The sequence below is a fragment of the Rhinolophus sinicus genome, linkage group LG02 (assembly GCF_036562045.2).
Source record: "Rhinolophus sinicus isolate RSC01 linkage group LG02, ASM3656204v1, whole genome shotgun sequence".
NCBI classification, from domain to species: Eukaryota; Metazoa; Chordata; class Mammalia; order Chiroptera; family Rhinolophidae; genus Rhinolophus; species Rhinolophus sinicus.
Genome location: NC_133752.1, coordinates 151,595,272 through 151,619,801, shown reverse-complemented (window position 1 = coordinate 151,619,801; position 24,530 = coordinate 151,595,272). Strand labels below are relative to the sequence as shown.

Genomic DNA, 24,530 nt, shown 5'->3' with positions numbered 1-24,530 from the left:
CCTCACCGAGATACCACATTCTCCAAGACATCCTGAAGAGACACTAAAGCCAGAAGCATCACTCCCAGCCCCCCCACCCCCCCCACCCCCAACCCCCGCTCCAAGGAAAAGGAAGGGAGATAGACAGTTGAAAGGCGCCAATTACAAAGAAGAGACACATTTCAAATTTTCTTAAATGACTTTAATTGGAGATCCGAACCCTCTAAACTACAGTTCAAGCCTGGCTCTGTGGGACAGTAACTGGTTCCCAGAGGGATTAGGGGAGATGCATAACTGAGATTGAAACCCAGTCTCCCTGGTCTTCCATTCTAGAGTTTATGCAAATTATGGCTGTTGGATAAGCCTTAAAATAATTATATCAATGACACCAAGCTACAGCCTCCTTTCTTCTGCTGCTGCAGAAGCTTCCTCCTACGAGGGAACTCTTTCATTCACTATTTGGGACCAAAATACAGCTCCGGGACTGCACTAAATGCCAGTAAGTAGGAAGATTCTTGCTGCAGTTACTAAATTAGCAAAAACCCTCAGGCCAGCAGAAGTCGACTCCTCCCCAGCCCCCTCACTATGCCAACCCATGACCCTCTCTGTCCAGCATTGAAGTTCTCCCAGACCCTGTTCTGAGAGGCTCCAACCCTGGAACACACCATGCTTGATTTCCATGGCCTGATTTCTTTGAGGCCCCAACACAGGGCTGAATCACAGTTTGCAGAGCTGTGTACAATAACAGCCATTGTAGTAATCTTGAATTTCTATCAGCCGTTCTTCCTAAGAACAATTGATAACACCTTCACAGTAACGATATCAATTAGGTTTGCCCTCTCACCAACCCCCAGAACAGGAAAGGGTGCAAATCCTTTCCCTTTACACTAAAAGGAAACATGAGACCTGGAGTGGTCAAGGACTTATTCACAGTTTCAGCTGCCAGCAGAGCAAAGAGCTATGGAGGGTCCCACCTCCTCTGTCTGAATGCTGTTTCCAAAAGGCTGGAGGACAAAGAGTTGACTGTTTCTCTGCATTTTTCTAATTTGTATCTTTTCTCTCTTTCCCATATGGACATTTCTGGATTTGGGAATCCCTCCCAGTCTCCTCCATCACCCCTCCAGCCCAGAGCAGATAGCACCTCAGTCCTGCAAAAGCTCTCCGTGCCCTCATGCCCCTTTCAGGCTTGAAGCGCTACTGGGTAGAAGACACCACGTAGGCTGTGGCGATGTACTTCTTGCCGTTTCCGTAAGTGGACTTGTCCCAGGTATAGGTCTGAATGGCCAAGGGATGTCCACCCAGACTTAACTGGCACCTGTGGGGAAAGATCATCAGATCATGAGGACCTGCTTCACTTGCCTTTGGTCCCTAGGTGGGAAGGATGAAGCACAACCCACGCAGAAGGGCTCCACCCTGTGTTAAAAGGCCGCTGAGAGAGCTGCCCCAGCTTGCGTCAGCCCTGCCTCCAGCTCCCACGTCCAGAGAGCCCTTTCAAAATGTATGTCTTATTTTCTACTTAAAGAACACTGCTCCTCATCTTTCCCAGAACAGTATAAAATCCCAAATCACAGAGCTGAACCCCCAGGAATTAAATGTCCACTTAGAGTTTCAAAAGTAGCAGGACCCAGAGTCCTTAAATGTTAGAGAACATGAGGCCCAGTGGTTTCAACTGTACTCTCTGGGTTCCCCCAAGCAGCCCCGGGGGGCAACTAGAGAAGCTTGGAGTGCCTGGGCAACTCCATTTCTCACTGTTTCATGTACTAAAGTTCTGCTGCTAAGATGAAGTTTCGCAGCCATCAATCTAATCTAACTGTTTCATTTCCCAAGTGAGGAAACAGGCCCAGAACAGTGATTTGTCCATGCCGTCCGAGCCACCGAGTGGCAGAATCCAGGTCTCCCAATGGTCCTGGCTGAGGATAGCCTGTGGCCCCAGCCCGCTCCCCAGGCCTCGCTGGCCCAGTACTTACTTTTTGCCTGGCCTGGCAATATAGCACAGGGAGTAGAGCGCAAACTCAAACTCAGGGCTGCTGCCAATGAAAGCTGAGCCCACTTCCTTATAGTAGCCGTCCCAGTTGAACTGCATGGCTAACACGTCGGGGTAAGACTCCCACTGGGGACAGAAAGGGTATCTGGTGAAGGCCACAGAGTGGAGGCAGACTGGGGGAGGGGGGAATGGCAGCAGACAGCAGGATTTGTTGAGGGCCCATTAGGGGTCTGTGTGAGCTTTCCAGGGAGGCTGGATTCTTTAAATCAACAGAATAAACAGTCTGCCCTGCTATGATGCATAAACCCCACTCAGACCGTCTGTCTGGGGCTGCCAGTGCAGACCTCCCAGGGAGGCCAGAGTTAGTTAGCATCCATATGACCGATACCTGGGGAACAGGGACAAAACTGTCCCCTGTGGCTCCTACATATTGGAGAGAAGGACCATTTATTGTCCCCAAATTATTTCCTGATACCAGGCAGCAAAGGTTTCTTTTTTTAAAAAAAAATATAAGGAGTTTAACTCAGATTAGCCAGACTGAAACTTCCAGCTGACACCACATTCTAAGGAAATTCAGGCAGGAGGTAATTGCATGTCTTTCGTTCTCTCCTCCGAGAATCCTCCCCTGCCCCCGCCCTCCCATCCAGAGATGATACCCTCTGCCTCCTTCCCCTACCGTTGTGAAGCCTTCATGGTTTGGAAGGGAATCCCAGTGTCCTGGCAGGCTAAACCCGCTGTCCAGCAGCTGGGGAAGTCATATTCACAATCCCCACTAGGCTGCCATGAGGGTCAGGGTGAGAGACAAGCCTGACTGTTCAGAATGCAGAATAAGGGCAAGAAGTCTGGGTACTAACACGGTATTTCCAGCCCCTGGGGTCAGCATTCAGTACTCACAGGCCCGTCGTAGATGTAACTGTAATAGTCAACCAGGCCCTCCTTCTCTTGCATGTAGAAGCGGATCCAGTTATGGAAGCCAGTGACCTTGCCTTTTTTGACTTCACCTACAAATAAAGAGTGCACGGTGGGTGATCTGGGCCTACCCTCCAGCTCCTTTCCCCTTTCCGTGTCAGGGCTGGCCCCCTTCCTCAAGTCTCTGACTCCTAGAGTGTCCACCTGCTCAGCCCCGTGCCCGGACTTCCCAGAGTCCCTTGCATCCCTAACTTTCAATTCAGCCCCCCCCCCCCCTTCAGCTCAAGGCCTTGGGATAATTCCTCCTCCTGGTGACCAATCTGAGATACTCCTCTCATCCATTTTTCCAGAGGCAAGCCAGACTTGGTGGGAGGCTTATGGGGTCGGGCAGTGGAGAGAGAGACCAAGGCCCTCTTGGGAAGCACCTGACTAAGCCCTGGAAACAGAGGACCATCCAGCAGTCCTCAAACAGCCATGGCCCCAAACAGGTCTCCCTTCCTACGTGTGCCCGTTGGGAGCCCCAGTATCTGGTCTTCTCTCTCCCTTAAATATTCCAGAGAGACTGTTCCTCAGACCCCTCCCTCCTGGCCTGGGAGTGGATGTGGCCCTCCCTGCTGGCTGGTGTGGCTGCGGATTCATCAATGCCCACGCTGCCCTGCTCCTGAGGGAAGCCATCTCTCTTCATCCCTCCAACTCTTTCTTTCCAGGCAGAGTGGTCCCACCTGAGAAGACGTGTTCAAAGCCACTTGAGTCCCTCTCTTCGTTGCCTCTTGAATAGAGCCCAAACCACATGTTCTTCAAGTCATTGAGGAATTCTTGTTCCGAGCTGTAGCGGTCTGGGGAGAGGAGCACAGAGGGCTTAGGAGAGTGGGAGGCAAGGCTAGATCCTGGGAAGCAAGGAAGGGCCACCCACTCCAGCACGTCAAGAGACATGTGGGTTCTGCCAACAAATAGATTCAGTTGTTCATTCAACAGTTATCTATGGGGCACCTGCTTTGTGCCAGCCCCAGAGCTAAAGGCTGAGGATGCAGCAGGGAATCAGAGGGACGAGATCCCAGTCTTTATAGTTTACATTCCAGTGGAGGAGACAAATAAACAACTAAAACAGTAACTAAACAATATGATTTCAGATAAGTGCTGTGAAGAAAATAAAGCCGATTAACCCCTGATGACTGAAGGTGGGGATGGGGTAGGGGGCTTTTCTAGAAAGGAGGATCAGAAAGGCCTCCCTGAGAAGGTAGCATGACCCAGAGACCTGAAGGCTAAGCAGCTGGCCTTGCAAAGATCTGGGGCAAAGATTCTTCCACGTAGAGGGAACAGCAAGTGCAGAGGCTCCAGAAAGACTTGAGCTGCAGCAGAGTGAGCGGGAGGGGAGAGCAGGAGGAGAGGGGGTCAGACAGGTAGGCAGTGGACAGAACACGTAAGCCATGGCAAGAGGGTTGCATCCCAGTCGAACACTAATAATAGCAAACCTGTTTTAGATTTGCTGAGAGTGTGCTGTGTGCCCGGCCCTGTTCTAAGTGCTTTCAATCCTCTCATTGAATCTTCACATCAGGTTGGTACTAATTATCCCCAGTTTAGAGATGAGGAAATTGAGGCAAACAAAGGTTATATAACTCATGCAAGACTACACAGTAAATAAGAGTAGAGACAGCACTTGAGCCCACAGAATCTAGCTCCAGAGACCAATCTCTTAATGATTCTATAGCTTCTTGGTGGTGGGAGAGCCACTGAAGGGGAGTTATGTGCTAGGGAATGAACGTGGCCCTCCCTGCTAAGAGCTTTGTTTTTAAAGGATCACTCTGGTTGTGTAAAAAGGTCATATATGAACAGCAGAGACACCAGTTATGAGGACAATGCTTTGTCCAGGTCACAGGTGATGGTGGCTTAGACTGAGATGACAGCCATGGAGGAGGGGTGAGAAGCAGGCAGATCAGGGGTAGACTTTGAAGGTGAAAGTGATAGATGTTACTGGTGGAGGAAATGGGGGTGGGGAGCAGGAAGGTAAAGAGAAGAATCAAATATAACTCCTGTACTTCTGCACATGACCTGAGCAACTAGGTAAATTATGATGTCACTTATGTGATGGGAAAAATGGAGGAAGAGTCAGGAACCATAAGTTCTCTTTACACTAAGACCTAAGTGGTGCCAGTTAGATAGGCAGGTCGAGATGTTAAAAAGGCAGTCAGGACTCAAGGGAAGGATCCGGGCTGCGGATCTAAGTTAGGGAGCCATCAAATATTGACTGTCTACGCCCACAATTGTGTGTGGAGCGTACAAAAGAGATAGCAGACATTCCCTTTCAAGGACTTAAAAGACAGTTGGAAAACAAGACTAAACATACACAAAATAACCCAGAATGGTTTCACAATCTGAATGGCTACCACTTAACTTGGTGCCAGGCTTTTTCCACTGGGTGCTTTACATGCATTAATCCTCCAAGAGCCTATTTCACAGGTAAGACTCAGACAGGTAAGATAACTTGCCCAAGATCACACCACTAGCAAGTGGCAGGAGCCTGGAGTCAAACCAAGTCTCTCTGGCCCAAGTTTATTTTGGGCCATACCCCAAACCCTTGACCTCTGAAGAGATGTGGAAAGCCAGTTGTGAGCCCAGGCAAGTGCAGCTTCCTAAATGCAGTGAGCTGTATCTTTAAGGACAAGTGGGGTACGGACAGGGAGAAAGGTGAAGACAAGGTGAATAATAGAACAGCCTGGCCTTGGTATTGGAACCCCGGGTCCCAGCCTGGCTCTGCTTACAACTTCCTCTGTGGCCTTTGACAAGGTACCTAGCTTGTCTGGGCCTCCATTTCTCTCATTGGAAAAGTTGAAGGTCTCAGTCTTGACCTCCAAGATTCTCTTGTGCTTACTACAAAGAGAACACCAGGAGGCAGTGTGGGACTGTGTCCTCTTCATAGGGGTTACTTGTGTGTCCCTGGCTTTACCTAAAAACAGAGCACTTACTAACTCTTAAAAGGAGGCCTGTGGATGGAATGCCGCAGGGCTGAGCCAGGGAGGAAAGACCTGGACAGAACGGGAGCCGCCCCTGAGGCAAAGCCCAGCTGCCTGGACTTCAAGAAAGGAATCTGGAGGACACTGACAAACACAACGCATGCCAAGAATTCCCGCAGCCCCAACCTTTTTTGGTCTGATTCAAATGTATCTCTATCTGGAGCCACTCCAACCAGAACCCTTCCCCGCAGAACTTCCCCCTCTGAACCTTTGTTGACTTTCTGTTGCTATTTTCCCAGCAAAATCGTGGCGTGGGCTGACCTCCGCTCTGGACTTGGAGCAGGAGGAGGGAGCAGAATGGGGAACTCTGCAAGCCTAGAAGGTGGTGCTGACATTGGGATCAGCTGAGGTGGCTGACCAGTGCCCTGTATGGAGTGGGGTGGCTCCCAGCCCTGCAGAGAACCCCGAGACTGCTGCAGGGAGTGGGGGGGATAAACAAGGCAGCTGAGAGTAAATCAAAAGATAGGGTGACTTCCAGAGGACCCAGTTATTGTTTGGGTCCATGATGTCTCTGAGCTCCTCTATGGCCCCCTCCCGGTCCCCTTCCAAGTGTATACCAGGCTCCACATAGTCCCGACCTGCGCTTTTAACCTCCCCACCGTGGAGCCCCCAGAGATGCCTCGTTCTCCTGTGGACAGTCCTGAGCCCTCAGCACTGCCTCGTGGGACCTGGGGAGGGCTCACTCACTCTGGTGACGGAGGAAGCCATAGAGCTCCTTCATGACTGCCGTCTTCATGACCTCTCTGAGGAAGGTGTCCTGCTCAGCCAGCTCCTGGGGACTGAAGTTCTCCCCACGGCCCGTGGCCCGCTGGTAGTTGTTGAGGAGGTTGATGAAGGCTGCATAGGTCGGCTTGGAAAACAGCTTCTCATTGACATACGTGAAGAGCCTGAAGAGATGGAAGGAGGCCCAGTGAGAGGCCGGAGATGGAACAGAAACCCGTCCAGGAACTGCCAGACCGGCCAGGACAGGCCTGCGCAGGTTGGGTTCAGGAGCAGAGTAGGAACTTCAGATACGCTCGAAGGCCATGCATGAGGTCGCTCTTTTCTTACACTTCAGCTCTTGGAAGGTTTGCTGTGTGCTCAGCCTAGCCAATCACATAAACCCTCCTGACAGGATGCCTACAGTCCCTCAGGATGGCTTTGTCTCTGGAGACCTATTTTTTTTCTCTCCCTTTGATCCTGCCTGCCTGGAGGAGAAAAGAGCTGAGGCATCAAAAAAAAAAGCAAACTTGGGGGAGAGACTTTGCAGGAAGAGGAATGAAGGGAACTCACGGCTCCGGGCAGTGGTCCACTTGGTCTCCGGTCTCAGAGGGTGAGATGTGGTTTTGACTGTTGAGAATGATGTCTTCCTTCTGGGCTTTGTTGGCGTCCACCATGTAGATCTTCTCTGAGATGCCCTGCAGCTCCTCCTTGGTTATGGTGTCACTGCTGTGGGAGAAGCCCTCTGGGAGGAATTGGAGGGAGGGCGTCTCAGAGCCAGGGAGGCCAGGGGGAGGCTGCTCTCTGTGTGCATCCCCTTCTGGGCACCTGCCAGAAGCTGGCAGCGAGGGAGAGGGGCTGCGATCAGGCTCCCCAGTGGCCAGAGGACAGGGGCCTTGGGCCTAAAGCATCATTAAAATCAGCACATGGCCTTGCCCACAGTATGTCCACAGATGTCCACGCTCCCTCCTTCCTCTATGAAGGTTCTCAAACTTTGGCGTGCCTCAGAATCACCTGGAGGGTTTGTTAAAACACCCGGGTGGGCCCCACCCCCAGAGTTTCAGATTCAGTAGGTCCAGAGTGAAGCCCTAGCGTTTTCATTTCTAATGAATTCCAAGATGAGGCTGATGCTGCCTGCCCAAGAGCCCCACTTGGAGAAGTATCGCTCTAGAGAGTCCCTCTGTTCCTAGAGGGAGCAGGAGACTGACCTTGGCCACACTGGCTCTCGAAATCCTTGCAGCAGTTCCCAAACTCTGGGCAGCGGACATTGCAATGGCACGGATGGTGCTTGTCAAAGGCTTCCTGGCAGCGGCCCCGGCAGGAGTTGGGTGCTGAGTACAAGCCTGAAAGAACAGGGAGAAGGTGGGGCAGTGGGGAAGCGGGGGAGGGGTGTTGGGCCGACCGCTAGAGGTCGCTCTGTCATGGCTAGTTCCCCTCTCAGCCTGGCTCTCCTTACTTGTCTGGTAAAGATCTCCAGGGAAGGAAAACAAACAAACTTCACTGGTGCACCCCCTTCACAGCCAGGATGTCCTTTCTGATTCTGAACTCTACTCTCTGGCCTGTTGTTTTTATAATCTTCCCACTCTAAAAATAAGATCTCTTCCACTTCCCCCTCTGGCCTCTGCAGGCCTCCGAGTCTCTTTCCTGTCAAACCCCCCAAGCTGCTGAGGTCCCCAGGCCTGCAGCCACCTAAGCCCCAAGAGTCCTCCGAGCCCCTCTTACTACCTCCAGGTGCTGGAGTTGGGGTCTGTATGGCTTCGTCCTGGGCCTTTTGCGTCTGGTATGGCTGCCCCTCCCTTATCACCCTCTCACATCCCTCCTCCTTTATCCTGAAGGCCCCCTTTGGGGAGGCAGACTCACTGCTAGCTGGGGCCTCCTCCATCTCTTCCTCCATCTCTTCCTCCAGCTCCAGGAATGGCTCTGGCTCTTCGGGGTCCTCTTCAGCTGAAGGGCAGAGAAGTAAAGTCATCAACCATCCTCTAGGGTTCCCTCCCCTTTATCTCTGGTTCTCAGTTCTCCAAGCCTCAGGGACAAGCATATACAGTAGAAGAAAATATAAAACAAGAGCTAGCGTATAATGAACAAATACCAAGTGAAGGAGGAGAAAAACTGATAATGGAAGGTACTAGAAGGGGACAGATCACTGGAAACTTATAAAAAGTGAAAAGAATCTCCCCAGGTGTCAACCCTCCTTTCCACTTTAATTGTTCTGGTACTCAGTGTGCTCATTTGTAAAAAGGGGAGAGGATGGCAGGAGGTGGTCTCTTCTGGATTGAAAACTCAGGTTTTGGTTGTGACTTTTCTTTAATGGAAGTAGGTAGATGCATAGGCTTGACACTCTCCAAATGACAAGACCCTCACTTAGGAACATCTATATTAACTTCCAGTCGGAGTCAAGGGTGAACTCCTCCCAGGCCGTCCAGGAATTAGAACTGTTTCCTGAGAGACCAGCTTCCCTTCTTTCTTTGCAACACTTGACAATGGCCACAAAGGCTTTGTGTGGGGGGAGGGCATGTTTAGAAAAGCACATTCCTATTGCTGCTCCATTCCATCTGCCTGCAAGCTTAGTGAGTGCAGCCTCCACTCGGGGCTGAGAAGGGTGTGGTGGGGGTGGGGAGGGAGAGAAGGAATGTTCCTGGGGACTCAGAGCGCCTCTCTCATCACACAGGGGAATAATTTCCCCCAAAGAAACAATGGAACTACAAAGTGATTCAGAATCTATTAGTGAGTTCACGTTACTACCATTAGAACTGTGAGTCAGGCTACTTACTCAGGCAAAAAAATATCTTCAGATCACTTACTCTGTGCCAGGTTGTGTTCTAAATGCTGACAGGGTTCCTAACTCAGCCACGTTTTATGCTAATAGACTTTTGTGAGCTGATCTAGAGTCTCAGCCATCATTTATAATATTTTGAGTTGCAAATCAGAGCGTTAGAGATGAAAGGGCTCCTAAGCTGAGTGTTGTTTCTAGCTGGAAGTGCCAGCCTGATGGTCCAAGGTGAACAGGCCTTCGTGTGTCTGCTCTATGGGGCACAGACGCCGCAGAAAAGGGGTAGGCTCTGACTCTGCCAGTGGGCTCTGAGTCTGCTTCCCTACCTGAGCCTGATCAGCAGAACTTCTGCTAGTATATACGTATATGTGGTGTTCCCATATAAATTGATTGAAGCAACTCTGTAGGCCCATGACTGAGTCACCAGATAACCACCTTTGGGTAAATTAGGAAAAGGCACTTTTCAAGAGTCTCAACAGACACAGATTGGCACCAAGGCACATGGCTTAGCAAGAAGGATAGAGATTGAATTCTGGTCCAATTTGCTTTCTCAGCCAGGTACCCTTGTACAGTGCACAACCTGTACAACCACACGCAGTGGTCTTGCCATTAGCTGGCCATTATCTACCATGGCTTCAGTGACCATGTTTTCCAAACTGGGAATCAGAACACATGGTTTGACAGTGACCTAAGCAACTCTTCGTATCACAAAACAGAAGATCATTTGTCCTGGAAGTCTAAAACACTGGTAGCATACAAAGAAGGGGATTATTTTAAATGATTTTTAAAAATGACTCATTTAAAACTGTGCCATTAAAGCAGCAGAAGGATAATTGGCTCTTGAGAGCAGTGCATGTGTCATTTAATTGCTGTACTGGGCATGACAGGCTGGAGATGCTGCAGCCACTCTGCCTACTCATGACAGGAACCGTGGTGTGGATTGTGACGGTCACTGTGATGCCATGCCGTCTTCCTAGTGGCATGCAAATTGGCAAAGGTCACTGCCATTTTCATACTTTTGTGATTTAAAGTGTTGAATAACAATTGGTAACGTAATACATGCCAAAATAATATTTTTATCTTTTTTTTTTAAATTACTTACACTTTCAAGATATTATTACCATATAGATAATTGAGGTAAATGGCATCTGTTTTACTTTAAGTTAGGGTTTTACATTGGGGACATCCTAGAATACCTGGGACAAGTAGTGGCCAAATCGCTGAGCCCTGCAGTGCGGCTCAGTGCCCTCATCCTAGGCCCTTTGAGCCCCGTCATCAGTCCTGAACCCTGCTCTGGTGACCGCTGGACACCCAAGCCAGCGGCCCCTCAGGCAGGCTGGGCACGGACATGGCCCAGGCCGCTGTGCTTCCCAGACCCTTCACCCCCTAGGAGTCTCACCTGTACACAGGTGCTCATAGTCGTCACAGCAGTCCGAGTGCAAGGCACACCGGTGGTCACACTGGCAGGCAGCATCGCGGTTAAACTTCTCGTGACAGCGAGATGCACATGACCCCGTTTCTCCTATGGGCAGTCAACGTCACCAGTTCAGCTCTGTGGGAATCCTATTCTCCTCATCAAGGTACCCCCAGCAGGAGGGTTCACAGGCAAGGGCAGGGGCTCCACCTGGCAGAGAGGCTCATGGCTGTCTTCAAGGGAGAAGTACAGCCATAGCCTACCCTGCACAACATAAACCTCCCACTGCCCCCTGTCTACCATCCACCACCCATCACCCACCAAATATTGCAGGGCTCATAAGATGAACCAGGACCACAAACTCAAATGCCTGTCGGGGCTAGATCTGTGACATAAACGAGTAAAGAAGCAGGAAGACAGTAGGAAGAGGTGGGGATGATGACAAACGAGAGTAGTGCTCTGCCTGAAATTGGCAGCCACTATGTATCAGCTCCAGCCAATTGCCGCCATGTTTGCATGCAGGCTCCGCGTTGATAGAAACTCCAGTTTTTCAAAAGAAGCTTTAATTTTTATGTGAATGTTCCAACTTTTTAAAAGATTCAGGCAGATCAAAGAAAGGTCTGTGGGCTGGGCATGGCCTGGAGGCCACTATTTACCTGTCCTGTAGATGAAGGCAAGTCACTGCTGTTCCAATGATTGCACTTGCCCTCTCCCCTCTAAATCCATCCCCTTCCTTTCACCCTGTCCCATTTAAGTCTCCTGCTTCTTTGTTCTACCCTCCCCTTCATCTGGTCTACTCTGCATCCCACTACCCCTGTGTCACATCTCTCTCTTTCTTCGAGCCTTTGAAATGCATTTTATGCTCAGGGTGGGGAATGAGGCGGGTGTGGGTGAGAAACGGCATCTGGAATAAGCTCTTATGTAACCACAGACCACATCCCTTACTCCAGCCAAGTGGCTTGCAGAAACAAGCTTTTGGTCACAAGGAGCATACGACAAGAAATTTTGAAAGAAACGGTACAAACCCACTACCCCTCCTAAAAAAACAAGCCCCACCATGACCACCACAGCAAAGACAGTAGAGGTTGCAAGCCAGGGCCACAGCTGGCTGTGGGAGCCCTTCCTTCCACTGGAGGCTTTAAGGGTGATAACAGAGCCTTTGTTTCCATTTGAGGTTCCTGAGGTTTGGATTTAGAGAGTGCTGGGTTTCGGGTCAGGCTGTGGGTTACGGAGAATGTCAAGATCAGAGTCAGAATTGCTGTTACCATCGGAATTTGTGTGAATGAGGAAACTGAAACCTAATTTGGGCCAGGGCTGGGGTTAGTTAGGTTTAGATTAAGAGCTACAGTTGAGATTTGGTTTGGAGTTAAATGTATTGAGAAAGGAACAATTTTGTATCGATGTCTGGATAAGGAATGGGAGTAGGTTTCACACCACATTGAGGGGTGCCAAATGTGTCAAGATTAGGAGAGGAGAAATTAGCTCAGTTTTGCCATAGATTAGATTTGGGATTTGGGTATGATGGTGATTTTGTAGTATCTCAATTTAGCATGGATTGGGGCAGAGGGGAATATTAGGGATATGGGTTTAGTTACCGGTGTGGATCCTGGGATTAGGTTTCATACTCTGCTAATGAGGGTGGCAGAGCAGAGAAATCAAGAACCTGGACTCTGGCACCAAACTGCTTGGGCCTAGAATTCTGGTTCTGCTGCCTTCTAGCTATGTAATCTTGGACGAGTTATTTGACCTGTGCCTCAGTTTCCTTGCCTGTAAAAGTGTGATAATAATGGAGCCTGTCTCATAGCATATTTATAAGAATCAAATGATTAATATTTGTAAAGCATTTAGTACCGTGTATGATACAGAGTCGCACCGTATAAATTAGATGCATAAACAGTGGCATTATTCCATGCCCCTCTTCAAGGTGGCAAGTAATTCAGACTGGCTGGAGCAGTCTTCCCTCCCTGCCGACATACTTAATGTAGCTGACTCCCTCCCTGGGTTTCAGCTGGGCTATCCCTTGGGCTGGGGTGTCAACGCATTTGTGTTGCTGACAGTATCCTAGGTGACATCATCGTTATAGGTCTGTTTTCTTTACATCAAAGAGGTGTCAGGTCAAGGTTAACCCACATCCCGAGGCAACTTCACGTACTGTACGGGGCCTCCAATGTGGCCAGGAAGGCAGGCCTCTGATCCAGTCCATTGTCCCTAAAAAAGACCAGGCCCAAGTTCCCTTGTCCCTTTGGGCCCAGGGGAACTCCTCTTGAATCTTAAATGATGCTTCCTTGGAACCTGAATGCAAAGATCTAAGCAGAAATTTTCAGCCTGGGAGGAAGGCGCTGTCAGCTGCCTGCCCAGTCAGTCTGGCAGTACACCCAGAATGGAAAGGGAGAGAATTCAGACAAATCAGGGCAACATTTTAATGGACTAGATCAGCAGAGTCCAAGGAAAGAATTCATTCCATTCCAGCAGCTGACACCAGTTGAGATGGCTGTACGTGAATAGTCAGCTCTGCAGTGCTCAGGAGAATACCCCCCACTGGCCAGAGCTGAGTGGACCTTTTCATCTTTGTTCAAGAACTTTGAACCCAGTAAGAAGCCCGGTCCAGCGAGCCTTCCCACTTCCCTGTAAACTTGATGGGCTTTAAGACAACCTTGGGATCTGAGGGGGGAGAGGAGGGGCGGGAGGGACTTTTCCTCATAGGCACCTCACAGTGCTGTTCTGGGGACACGCAGGCGCCTAGTCACCCCGACTACTCACACCAGTGCCCCACCCCACGCCTACTGTTCACACAAATGCTCCTAGATGCTTTTTCCATGGAGACCTAGTCAACCAATAAGATGCTTTTCCAGCTTCCTGCCTCAGTTCACTTGAAACAACCAAGGACCTGGGGCCGGCGATGACTCTCCCATGTGATTTCTATTCTTGCATCAAAGTTCTGGAATGTTGGAACAGGATAGACAAGAACAGAGGCTCTTTCCTCCCACCTTAGGAAAGAAGCCATCACTCATTTGACCCTACTTCCCCATGAATGCCACAGCTGATCAGATCACCACCCGCAGGGACCAGGGCTCCACCTGCACTTCTGAAGCCACTGTTGCCTCTGCCTTTAGGGATGCCCACCCCCCCGCCCCCCTCCCCGCCTTGCCCAGGGACCAAAAGTCTCCAGTCGCTCTCCCGTCCTGAGACCGGGCTATCCCAACCTGGATGCCACTCCACACTAAGCCAGACGTTCTCATGCCCCCCTCCCTCCCTCACTCTCCCACTGGCTCTCCGCCACCCAGGGCCCAGACAGAACTGATTTCCCGGCTGTTCTGCAGGATGTGCCAAAATAGAGGAAAAGCATCCCATCCAGGGTTGGGAGGCCTGGGAACAGCTTTCCTCTTGAAAGCTTTTCCATTTAGGAATCCCGTCAGGGATCTCCTTATCCACAACCTACTGAAAATGACTCCAAGAGTAAGTTTCTCCCAGGAATATTTATAATCCTAATCAATTCCCCAATTCATTGAGATCTCACCCCATATATGGTTTCTCTTATACATTATCGTATGTAGTCCTTGCAACAGTCCTATCTCGGAACCACCTGGGTTGGGTGGGACGGGCATCAAGCTCTGATTCTTTGTCCTCTGGGCAGAGGAGAATTCTCCCCGCACCTTCAGCTCAGCCCCCTCCCTTGGCACTCAGTTTTACTCATCCATAACCACCGATTAACGTAACAGCATCAGCATTTTGCACAGCTACTAAACAGGAAAGTGCTCCCATTCCTCTGCTGGTCCCATTCCATCCCCTGTACCGCTAGTAGCTGTGGGCCAGGACCCTTCTCTATGCTTTAGTCCCCCTAACACTGGGACAAAGACCAATTCCTCTGATCACCTGTAGCCCCCAGTAGCACGTGGCCCACCTCCTGGTCAGGGGCCCTTCCTTCCAGTTTCCCCTGAGCCTACTCATCTCCTAAGGCTTTGCCCACACACACAGGTCCCACCCCAGGCAGTGGGGGGAGTAACCAAGGGCAGCCAGGCCACTCAAACCCAGCAAACCACAGCCCCAGCTTTATACGGCACAATGGCCCTGACAAGCAAATCCTTAGTGAGATCAAAAGGCAGGTTGGACTAAGGGAAGTTTGGGGCTGCTCTTCCAAGGTATCAAGAAGGGGTTTCCATGACATTAGTCCGTCAGCCCTGCACACAGGCCACTCCACTCCAGAGGCCACTCCCACCTTAGACAAGGACAGGTCTGAGTCGCTCCATGAATTCAGAACAGAGCTGACCCTCCCTTGTCCCATTACCCTCTCCCTCCACCAAGTTTCCCCAATACCTGCCTCTTCATGCAGGACCCCTTTGATCCCCACCAAACAGTGACTTACCAGCGCAGGCCAGGCAGCAGAGCACGGCCACTACCAGGGGGACACAGGCCTTCATGGTACCCAGTGGGAGGCCAAAACAGGATTGGCTCTCGGACTTTCACTAGAGTCAAGGTGAATGCCGCAGCTCTCAAATGAGCCTTATTTCCCAAGCTGATCCTTTTAAAGACATCAGAACTTGTGGATCTGGTACCTCCAGATCCTTCCAGAAAAAAAAATGGGAGGGAGGAAGCCCAGATGGAAGTGGACTGGGGGGGGCGGGTCCTCCAGCTGTTTGAAGCCAGAGGGAAGGTGACTAAGCAGGCAGGTAATGCCAGATGTTTAGAACAGGTAATGCTAGCCATTTGTAGCTAGGAAATAGGTCATGCAAGCAGGCACAGAAAGATGGGCCTCGTTTGGGGGGGTTCTCTGTCCAAGTTAGGGGCACCCAGGGGTGATACCCTAACAACCACCCACCTACCTGCAACTGCAGGCCGGCCCTTCCTACAGGGAAGGGGCTACAGGCTGGCTTCATCTTTGAATTCTGGTACTTAGCATGAGGAACATAGTAAGAGGATCATTACAAGTTTAACAAACAGTAAACGCTCAAAAAAGCATTGGGGGCAGCAGAAGGAGAGCTATAGGAGGCCTGGGTCAGAAACAAGGACTGTTCTTATTACCAGCAAGCCACACATTCAACTAAATCATCCTAGGAATATAATGCAAATGAGTCTCTCAGTTCTTACCTGTTTCAGGCTCACACGAGTTCCAGGTGTACGGGGCTGGGGAAGGGCCAGAGGCCTCTTAAAGGACCCACCCTTCCTCTCCTGGAAGCCCAGGCCCCACTCTCTTCATCCCTGGCTCCCTTCATCCCTGGGTCTCCCCCAAAGACCCTCCCCAGAGACAGATGCAGCTTCTCAGGGCTCCTTTCTTCCCAAGTCCAAGAACAGAGGTGTAGCAACTTGGGGCTGCCAAGCTTTCCCCTTCTAACAAAGGTTAAATAAATCTGCTACTGGTGAGTCAAAGAGCACTGCATGGAGATTCTCAGCCCTCTCAAATAAGAAAACTCTTAAAAACGCAAAACCAACAAACAATTGAGACCACTTTATAAGATTTATTTCGGGGGTAGAGGAGTCGGTGCATGGCCTCCTCAGCCAGTGTAGTTTCATAGCAGCCCTTTCTTCCTCTCTCGTCTTCAGTTTTCTCATCTTTGAAAGGATGGGGTTGGATCTGACAAGCCCTTCCAACTTCTCAGGCTTTAATTTTGAGGCTCCCTGCCTATGTCCCAAGTCGAGCAGTCGCGGTGAAGAACCCTCCCACCCCTTAGTTTGTGGAGATGAGGCCGAATGTGGGCTCCCCAGGATGGAGAAGACAGCCTGGGAAGGCCACCTGGTAAGGAACTCACCTCAGAAGCACAGCTGAAGAGTAAGCCTGGCGCTGTTCTCAGAAAGGAAGCCTGGTTAAAGGGAGTAGGAGCCGCAATGGCTGCTTTGTTTGCACAAGTTTCATTTGCACAACCCGAAAGCAGGTGCTGAGCGGCCCCGCCAGCCAGACTCCTCATCCTTCCTGGATTGCAGCGCGTGAATGTAGCTCGGACTCCAGTTAGTTTAGGGGATAAAGGAGAGTCTCATTGGGCCAGGAAGCAATGACACCACATCTGAGAATTTGGGATCAGATGGTCTGTCCCTTCCAAGGCCCCAGCTGGGTGGCCCTTGGATGAGGCGGAAGTTATTAGAGGGGGAGTGGGTTCTGGCCAGCATTGCTGTGATGTCCAACTGAACTGACTATGGAATGGAGTTTCAAGGGTGGGAGGGCTTCCCTCCAGCAGGGGAATTTTACGTCAGGGGCAAGGCTGGAAACTGGGGAGACAGTTGGACTGACCCCATAGAGTCAGATGGGTCATCTGAGGACCCGTGTGTTTCAGACTGGGTCCTCCAACAAGAACTACAATGTCAACTTCACAACCACGACCAACACTGATGGAGCACTTGCCACATGTCACACACGAAGAGCTTCCTGTGTGCTCTCTCCTTCATCCTTTCTACAACCCTTAACAGGTACTACTGTCATCCTCATTTTACAGATGAGGACACCGAGGCACAGAAAGCTTGGGAGATGTGCCCAGGAGCACACGGTTATTAACTTATGCACTCAAGTCCCTCTGACCAGAGGCCATCCTGGCGAGCACCAATGCCACATTGCCCCCAAACATCACACCTCAAACTACAGCAGCATCTACTTCATTATGTCTGGGTTGCTGTGCAAAGTGGTCTGGAATCAGATTCATCAGAATTAAAGGGACCTCATATTTCCACTTCGCATATGATGTTACAATGCCCTAAACAATCCTAAGCAGGTGTTCTGCCTCCTCTTGAATACTTGTGGTGCTAAGGGAAGGATCCCACTCTCTCAGGCCTGCTCACCCCCACTTCCCAGAAATTATTCCCAAATATTATTCCCAAACCCCAGGACTTCGCAACCCAAGACAGGCTGATGTGGATGGAAGTAGAACAGAAGGAAAAAATCCACTCAGCCAACACATGAGCATACATCTGGATATTCATGCAAGGATGCCTCATAGATAAACTTAGATGCACATATATGTATATAGAGAGAGCCCTCTTATATTGTGTTTCAGACAACTTTCTCTTCCCAGCTGGACTGGTCTGGACAGAAAACTCCGTTGCTTGTCCTCCTAAGTTCTTCCCCAATTACGTCCTCACATCCGCTTTCCATCTTAATTGAAAGCTCTTCCCAAGGAGCCACCATGGGGACTAGCCAGCAAGTTGAGGGTCCCAATGGGGAAAGGGGGTCCTGGACACCTGGGGTGGGGAGAAGGAGGGGAGAAGTGCATAAGGGTGGCATACCCGTGATGAGAACACCAATAGAGATGCCTCCTCCATATAAGAAAGTGAGGAGAGGGTGCAGTGGTGGCCTCTGTAGAGGCTTGGAGGCGGGGGAAGAGGGTGAAGCTGCCGGGGCGAGGGTCCAGGAGGCAGTCAGCTGCCAGTGGTGTGGGGAATGGGAATTCCACCAGCACATATTTACTGGGTACTCACTCTATGCTTGGTCTACACTGTTGCTGAACTGGCAGGGTTCAGAATGGCCTGGAAATCTGTTCTTGAAACTGATTGGTTTCTGATGAAACGGAGGACAGCAAAGCCCCAACATCAGGCCACTGTTTGAAGGAGATCCCACTCGTCTCTGGCTACAAAAGTGGTCAGGGGTCTGTCAGGACCACCGGGCTATGGGAGAGACTGACACGGGGGACGCCAGCCTATTGTACCACCCTATCCTCTGTGAAACCAAGACCAAGTCACTTCAGCACAGAACAAGGGGCTGGAAGGACCCTGCAGCTGGCCCAGCTCAGGCAAGGCCTGACGTCACCTCCCACGGGGACCCTAGCACCTGAAGATGCTGGCTCTCCAGCCTCCATCCCACTGTGGCCTGCGAGTGCCCCAGGCCAGAGGCCCAGGACAGCCGCCTGCACCTGACCACTTGTGAACCACCTCAGGCTGTAGTGTCCTCTTATGGAATGAGACTTAGAATGGCTCCATGTATGATTCCCCCCACACTGGTTGGTGTGCTGTGTACCACATGTGGGCTTCCAGGCGTTTCTTTTTAAGTGTGTGGGCAGCCCTGACGTTCAGCCTCACACTCACAGTCTGCCTTGGGCACATTGTTCAGACATGCGGCATGGGCCATTCATCACACAGTCCCAAGCTGTGCTTCTGGTTCTGCTGGCCAAGCCCCGTGCCAGTCCTCTGCCCTCCCCGCCACTGGCCAGCTGTCTGTCTCCTACTCATCCTCCAGCCCCAGGGCAAATCCACCCTTCCACACGCCTCCCTTCTTCCCTCCAGCCCACAGGATCTCACCTGCCTACCACTCAGCTCTTGATGTTTGTCCGTTTGTCCCGTGTGTGCCTTTGACACATCACAGCCACCTCTGATAGTTGTTGCTGCCAATGTGCTGTCAGTTAACCCCTGCACTGCCATCTAACTTTCCACCATACAGGTGTTTCTTCAGCTCACCTCTGAAATTCCCTGATACCCTGCCTCATGGGTCTCCTCTACTGCTTTGTATTGTCATCCAAAGTGTGTTAGACAACTGTCAACGTGTGCCTGGGACTAGGAATGAATGAATCAATGAATCAATAAATGAACGAATGAGCAAACTGAGCCTTCCAGCCCCACTTGTTATAAAGGCTTGATGGAAGATGATGAGCAAAACAGAGATGGCAGGTGGATCCCTCTATGAGATCTGGAGGCTCCAGAGTTTGTTCATGGGGGGAGGGGAGGCTCAAGGGCAGTAGATGGCATGGGGTCTAGGGATTCATTATGCAGGTGTGTTTTCAGAGCAAACTCACCATGTTTAGCTATATTATATGTTTATTTGGGACTCACGGAAATTTGGGGGGACCTAAACCCCCAAGCCACCCCTTGGCACCACCCCTGCAAGGGGCAGCCACCTGTCGGATTCCAGCAGCTTCCAAATCCAGAGAGTAACTGATAACTCAACTTTATCTTGCTTTTTAGAATCTCAAAGTGACTACCTGCCTGCATGTTCTGCCAGCTGTGCTCATGTTTATTTTATACTGCCCAACCGTGATTAGAAAATAAAATGTCTATTTCATGTCCTCAGATCCCAGTGGCTTTGGAGAGGGCCTGGCGGCACAGATGACAACACAGAGAAGTGGGTGAGACAGGCAGACAGCAATAAGGAGGCTCAGAGAGACAGGGAGGGTGTGAACAAGGGCAAGATCGAGCCAGAGTGCCAAGCGGGGGCCAATCAGGAGTCAGCACTGGCATGAGGCACCCCCCGCCCGGCCACTCGCCCCAGGTGTGTTGGCACAGCCGCTGTTCTGTCCCCACAAAGACAATGACAGGACTGGCAGGAGTCATTTCTGACCCATGGTCTGAAGGTGTACAATCTGTCCAAATTATCATAATTGTTGTGCTAGGGTAGTTGGATTACGGGCGACTTCCCCCTTTCTCATTCAGTCGTCCCTTCCCTGGACTGTGCCAAGCAAAGTGGATGCAAGCGTGAGGGGCTCAGCATCCGAAGGGGGGGAGGGATGATGGGCCAAGCACACGGGAAGCTAGGACTGGGGTGGCAGAACACAGCTCTGAGACGGCTGGTTCTAACGCCAGACTGCCTGGGCTCAAACCCCAGCTCTGCCACTCACCAGCTGTACAAGCTTCCTAACCTCGTTATGCCTCAGCTTCCCTGTCACTTAAAATAGAGCAAGTAAGAGTACCTTACAGGGCTCTTGTAAGGATCGAATGCGTTAGTACTTTCAGAGCTCTTAAAACAGTGCCTGCCATGTAACACGACCAAGTGTGTGTTTAAAAAAAAAATAGGGCCACAGAAGACCTCATTTAGATAGGATGGTTAGGGAAGTACTCCCTGAAAAAACGACATTTAAAACAGAGACACAAACCATGAGAAAGTGGCACCTTCTCAAACCTCTTCATAGGGTGATTTTTAAAAAGAAAAAATTCCAAAAAAAGACATGTACATTTTTAAAATATACGTTTTGAGAATTTCAAGTCTCAGGGATGACTCTTTAATGAGTTACACTGTCTAGCTCACTTGGTTTGGTTGCCAAAGGTGACCACCTATTTTCTGGGGGTGCAGCTGCAGCCTGGGGAACTAGGCTTTGCTCTGAGGAAAGCCAAGAGCATCAATGGGGAGCAGACCCGTGGCTCTGACATCCCGGGCCACATGTTCTATTTGATGACATTACCAACAGCTGCCTGGTGCAGAGCCAAGAACCGAGAGAAAGAGAGACGTGTGGTTCCCTCGGGGGGCCCACCGAGTGCAGCCTGGACCTGCAGGCTCTCCCTCCAGCACATAACTTGCCTCTGCAGGCTGAATGCGTGGAGCTAGCCACCCACCACTCCCTCTAATTCTCTGTCTCTGGGGAGCCCTGTGCTCCCCAGGACCCCTGCAATATGCCCTAAGGAAGACCCTGGACCTTGCCCCTGACCCCACGTCATGACAACTCCCCTCATGCCATTGCCTCAGGGCTCTTCCTTTCCTTTTCTCCCCCTTAAAGTGACCATAAGAATCCTGACCAGCAGAATCCTCTCAAGTTATATACATATCTACACAACAGGGGCCTTCTACAGCCAAGCAGGACTCACTCAGGCAGGCTATAGGAGGCAATATTTAGGGGCAGGGAACTCTCGGTGAACCTTTCTAATAAAACTGCAGCTGGCCTCCCCCCCACCCCCGAGGGCAGTCTGGCTGGAGGTCACTGCTGGGAAGATGCTCAGAAGGGTCTGACCTCCTTTGACACCTTGAGCTGCCTAAGTCATAGATGTGAATTGCAGGAACACATCCCCAGACACTTCTAGTCCAAATTCTCATTTATAAGTAAGGAAATTGAGGCCCAGGGAGAGAAAGGGATTTGACTAAAGCCACGTGGCCGCTAAGACCAAGGCCTCTCTACTCCCACACACTACTCACTGCAAGAGGACCACTCTGACACCCACCTGTGCCACCTCACGCTCTGGTTTACGGGGCACTTTTCTGGAAGGCACAATAAGCTTAAAATGTCCTGCTGCCATGGCCCCAGCAAAATGTCACCCTCTCTCCACCCCTCTGCTGGCCAGAGTCCCAGAGTGCCAGGAAAGCCTGCACTCTCCTCCACTCAGCAACCTGGGAACCGCTCTGGCTGCCCACAGCTCACACCCCAGCCAGAACACTGAGGCCCTGAGCGCTTCCCAAAAGCCAAGAGCATGGCAGAGAGTCCGGCAAGGCCCTTAGTATCCAGGTCCCTGGTCCAGGGTCCATACTTGTCAGTCTAAACACACACAAGCCACCAGACTCTCAAGCCTTCTTGTACAAAACAGTGGGCCTGAACTCTGAGCCCAGCTTTCTTCCTTCTTCTGAGGGTTACTGGGCCCATTCTCCTGCCTCACTGTTCTAGCTACCACCAGCAGCTGCCACCTCTGGCCCCATCAAGGCCACCTGCCTCAGGAAGGCCCCAGGTGTGGGAGAAGACGCTCTCGAAGCATAGCTGAGTCACACTCCAAGCTCTCAGAGCACAGCTTCTCACAGTGACCAGTGTCATCATCATTACTGGAAGAGACAGCTGCCGCCCATCTCCTGAGAAGTAAGCCCCTTGCCTTCAGATGCCCTATCAGGCTGGGCAGCAGGAGTGCGAGGCTCAGGTCTTGAAGAGTCCGGGAGAAGGATGCCTGGTGGCTGCGGCAACTGCACAGACCTCAGTGGACAGGTACTTAGTTCAAGCCCATGGCCTGGCAGATGAGTGAGAAGCCAGAGCTTTGTGTGTGAGCAGGGTATAAGGACACATTTTGGAAATGCTTTTATGTTCTGGCGTATATATCCACGGAAGGAAGGGCGAGATCAAGAACAACTGCCAGGTCAGAGATTTCACCCCGGCCACCAGACCCTATAACCTGATACTCGGAACACTCTGGCGGCTTGTACCAGTGGGGAGCTCAGAGCACCCCCAATTCTGGAAGGCTGAGACTTGTGGGCTGGTGTGCAGGGCTCTGAGAGATGCAATGACTAGGGCTGTGAACCTCCATTCCAGCGTGGGAGCAGCCATGGGCCTGAAAAGCAGCCATGAGCACGGAGACCCTGCAGCCCAAGGCACCTACTGCTCTGGACTTGCCCTCTGTGGCACCTTGTCCCTTTTTTTTTTTTTTTTTTTTTTTAAAGATTTTATTGGGGAAGGGGAACAGGACTTTATTGGGGAACAATGGTCAAATTGTTGTCCTTTCAATCTTAGTTGTGGAGGGTTCTGTTTAGCTTCAAGTTGTTGTTCTTTCAGTCTTAGTTGTGGAGGGCATAGCTGAAACACATCCAGCTGCCTCATCAGTCCACCCTGTGACTAACCAGTGACGTAACCTTAGGCAAATCTTTCTGTGCCTCAGTCTCTTTGACTGTAAACTGGAATAAAAATACCTGCCCTATCATTCGGGTAAAAAATAAGGTAATAGAAGTGAAAGTGTGCTAGAAAGGATGAAAACAATTCGAATCCAATAGCATGGTAAGTACTGGGAGTCACAGCAATGTGAAGATTGATCTCTGGCAGCCAGAGGCCAGGGCTGTTGGGATGCAAAAGCCACCAGGAGCATGAAAGCAGGTCCACACCCTCCTCCCTCCCCCAGCTCTATCTCCAAGTGGGAGGTGGTGGGGTGGAGGGAGGTGGACCACCATCTCTAGTCTGTCCCGCTTAGATGGGACTGGGGAGAGAGGGGAGGGCTGGCTCCCAGGGACACAAGCTGGACAGCCAGAGTTGGGGCTCCCCAGCCTGCCCTACTCCTTCACTAGGTCCTGCTCAGCCTGCTGGAAACATGCCCCTCCCTGGTGTGCACCCCACAATTAGAGTCCTGGCCCAGGCCCAGCCTGCCCCAGGCCTGCCCAGAGAAGCCAAGGGTAAGGGCGTGAGGGAGGAGGAGTGTGTGTGTGTGTGTGTGTGTGTGTGTGTGTGTGTGTGTGTCTGGGAGGAATTCCCCCCTCCGTTCTGTTCTTCCCCAGAGGACAAACACATTCCCTCTCTGCTTTATCTCCTTTTAGGTAAACGATTTTTTTAAAGGCTTGATCTCATACTTCCTTCTTTCACCAGTCGTATGGATTCCTCCTCTCATCACAGCTCTCCTGAAGCTGAGACACAAACCAGGAGCCCCGTACACACAAGCCTGGGCTGCTAGGACACAAGATGCTACCACAGCCACCCTATGCCTGGGCACTCAGGGAGACAGAAGGGACACAGCCCTCAGAGCGAGTTACTGTGACCCGGAAGCTTTCCCTCCTCTGTGGCTCCCAGTGTGTCCTCCTGCTATTCTGGGAACTGTTCTCCTGGCAAGACCTTTCTCCGCAGGCTCAAAAGGTGTCCCGCCCGATACTGAAGCAGCTGGGACGTTGCAGGGCAGTCCAAGGCTGAAGGAGATTCAAAAGTTGCCAAAATTCCGTCGGGACATAGATGTGACCACAGAGGAAAAAAAGGAGAAATTCTGATGGGGACACGAGCCCCTACCATGCTCATCTTCCATCGTTGCAGGGCTGGTCTTGCGCTTGAGTCTGAAAGGGTCGCAAAGGATCACAGCCAGCTGGCTGGTCTTGCCGAAACCCTGACAATCGGTTTATAAGAGAAGAAAGCTCCTGTGAGCCCGGACTTACCAAGGCTGAGGCCTCCTGTCATGATTGCTCAGCTCTGGAAGTTTCTGTGCCCAGTGGTCCTCCATCTCTGCCCACAGGCAAGGGAACTGGCTTGGTTACCCCTGCCACCTGCTCCACCCCAGGCTCTCCCTGGGAGGTAGGCTCCACCCAACTTCACTGGAGGTGACGGTGCCACTCTGGCAGCCCATGGCTCTCACCTCGGCTGTGGAGGCAGAACTGCAGCTTGACTGGTTTGTCATTAAGAACTGGACTGAGATCATCACACCCAT

The 24,530-nt window shown here is 51.2% G+C and overlaps 1 protein-coding gene across 2 annotated transcripts; it reads right to left on the bottom strand.

The window, feature by feature from the left end:
* Positions 1–159: 159 nt before the first annotated feature.
* Positions 160–15,251, bottom strand: ENDOU (endonuclease, poly(U) specific). 2 transcript variants are annotated; one of them, XM_019748344.2, is made up of 10 exons: positions 15,130–15,251; positions 10,752–10,874; positions 8,443–8,526; positions 7,791–7,925; positions 7,156–7,327; positions 6,571–6,770; positions 3,595–3,708; positions 2,858–2,964; positions 1,947–2,089; positions 160–1,294 (listed from the first exon to the last, which is right to left on the bottom strand). In XM_019748344.2, exons 1-10 carry the CDS (start codon positions 15,182–15,184, stop codon positions 1,174–1,176), a joined length of 1,254 nt encoding a protein of 417 aa, XP_019603903.2. In that variant the 5' UTR covers positions 15,185–15,251; the 3' UTR covers positions 160–1,173. The 2 variants fall into 2 exon arrangements, with proteins under 2 accessions (XP_019603903.2, XP_019603902.2); XM_019748343.2 differs by lacking the exons at positions 10,752–10,874; positions 15,130–15,251 and adding an exon at positions 8,944–8,968.
* Positions 15,252–24,530: the final 9,279 nt, after the last annotated feature.

Excerpts from the sequence above, each read along its gene's own strand:
- ENDOU (XM_019748344.2), bottom strand. The coding sequence starts at position 15,184 with ATGAAGGCCTGTGTCCCCCTGGTAGTGGCCGTGCTCTGCTGCCTGGCC. Across the intron at positions 10,875-15,129 it reads CTGCTGCCTGGCCTGCGCTG|GAGAAACGGGGTCATGTGCA; the intron begins GTAAGTCACTGT and ends GACTGCCCATAG. Across the intron at positions 7,328-7,790 it reads CGAGAGCCAGTGTGGCCAAG|AGGGCTTCTCCCACAGCAGT; the intron begins GTCAGTCTCCTG and ends AATTCCTCCCAG.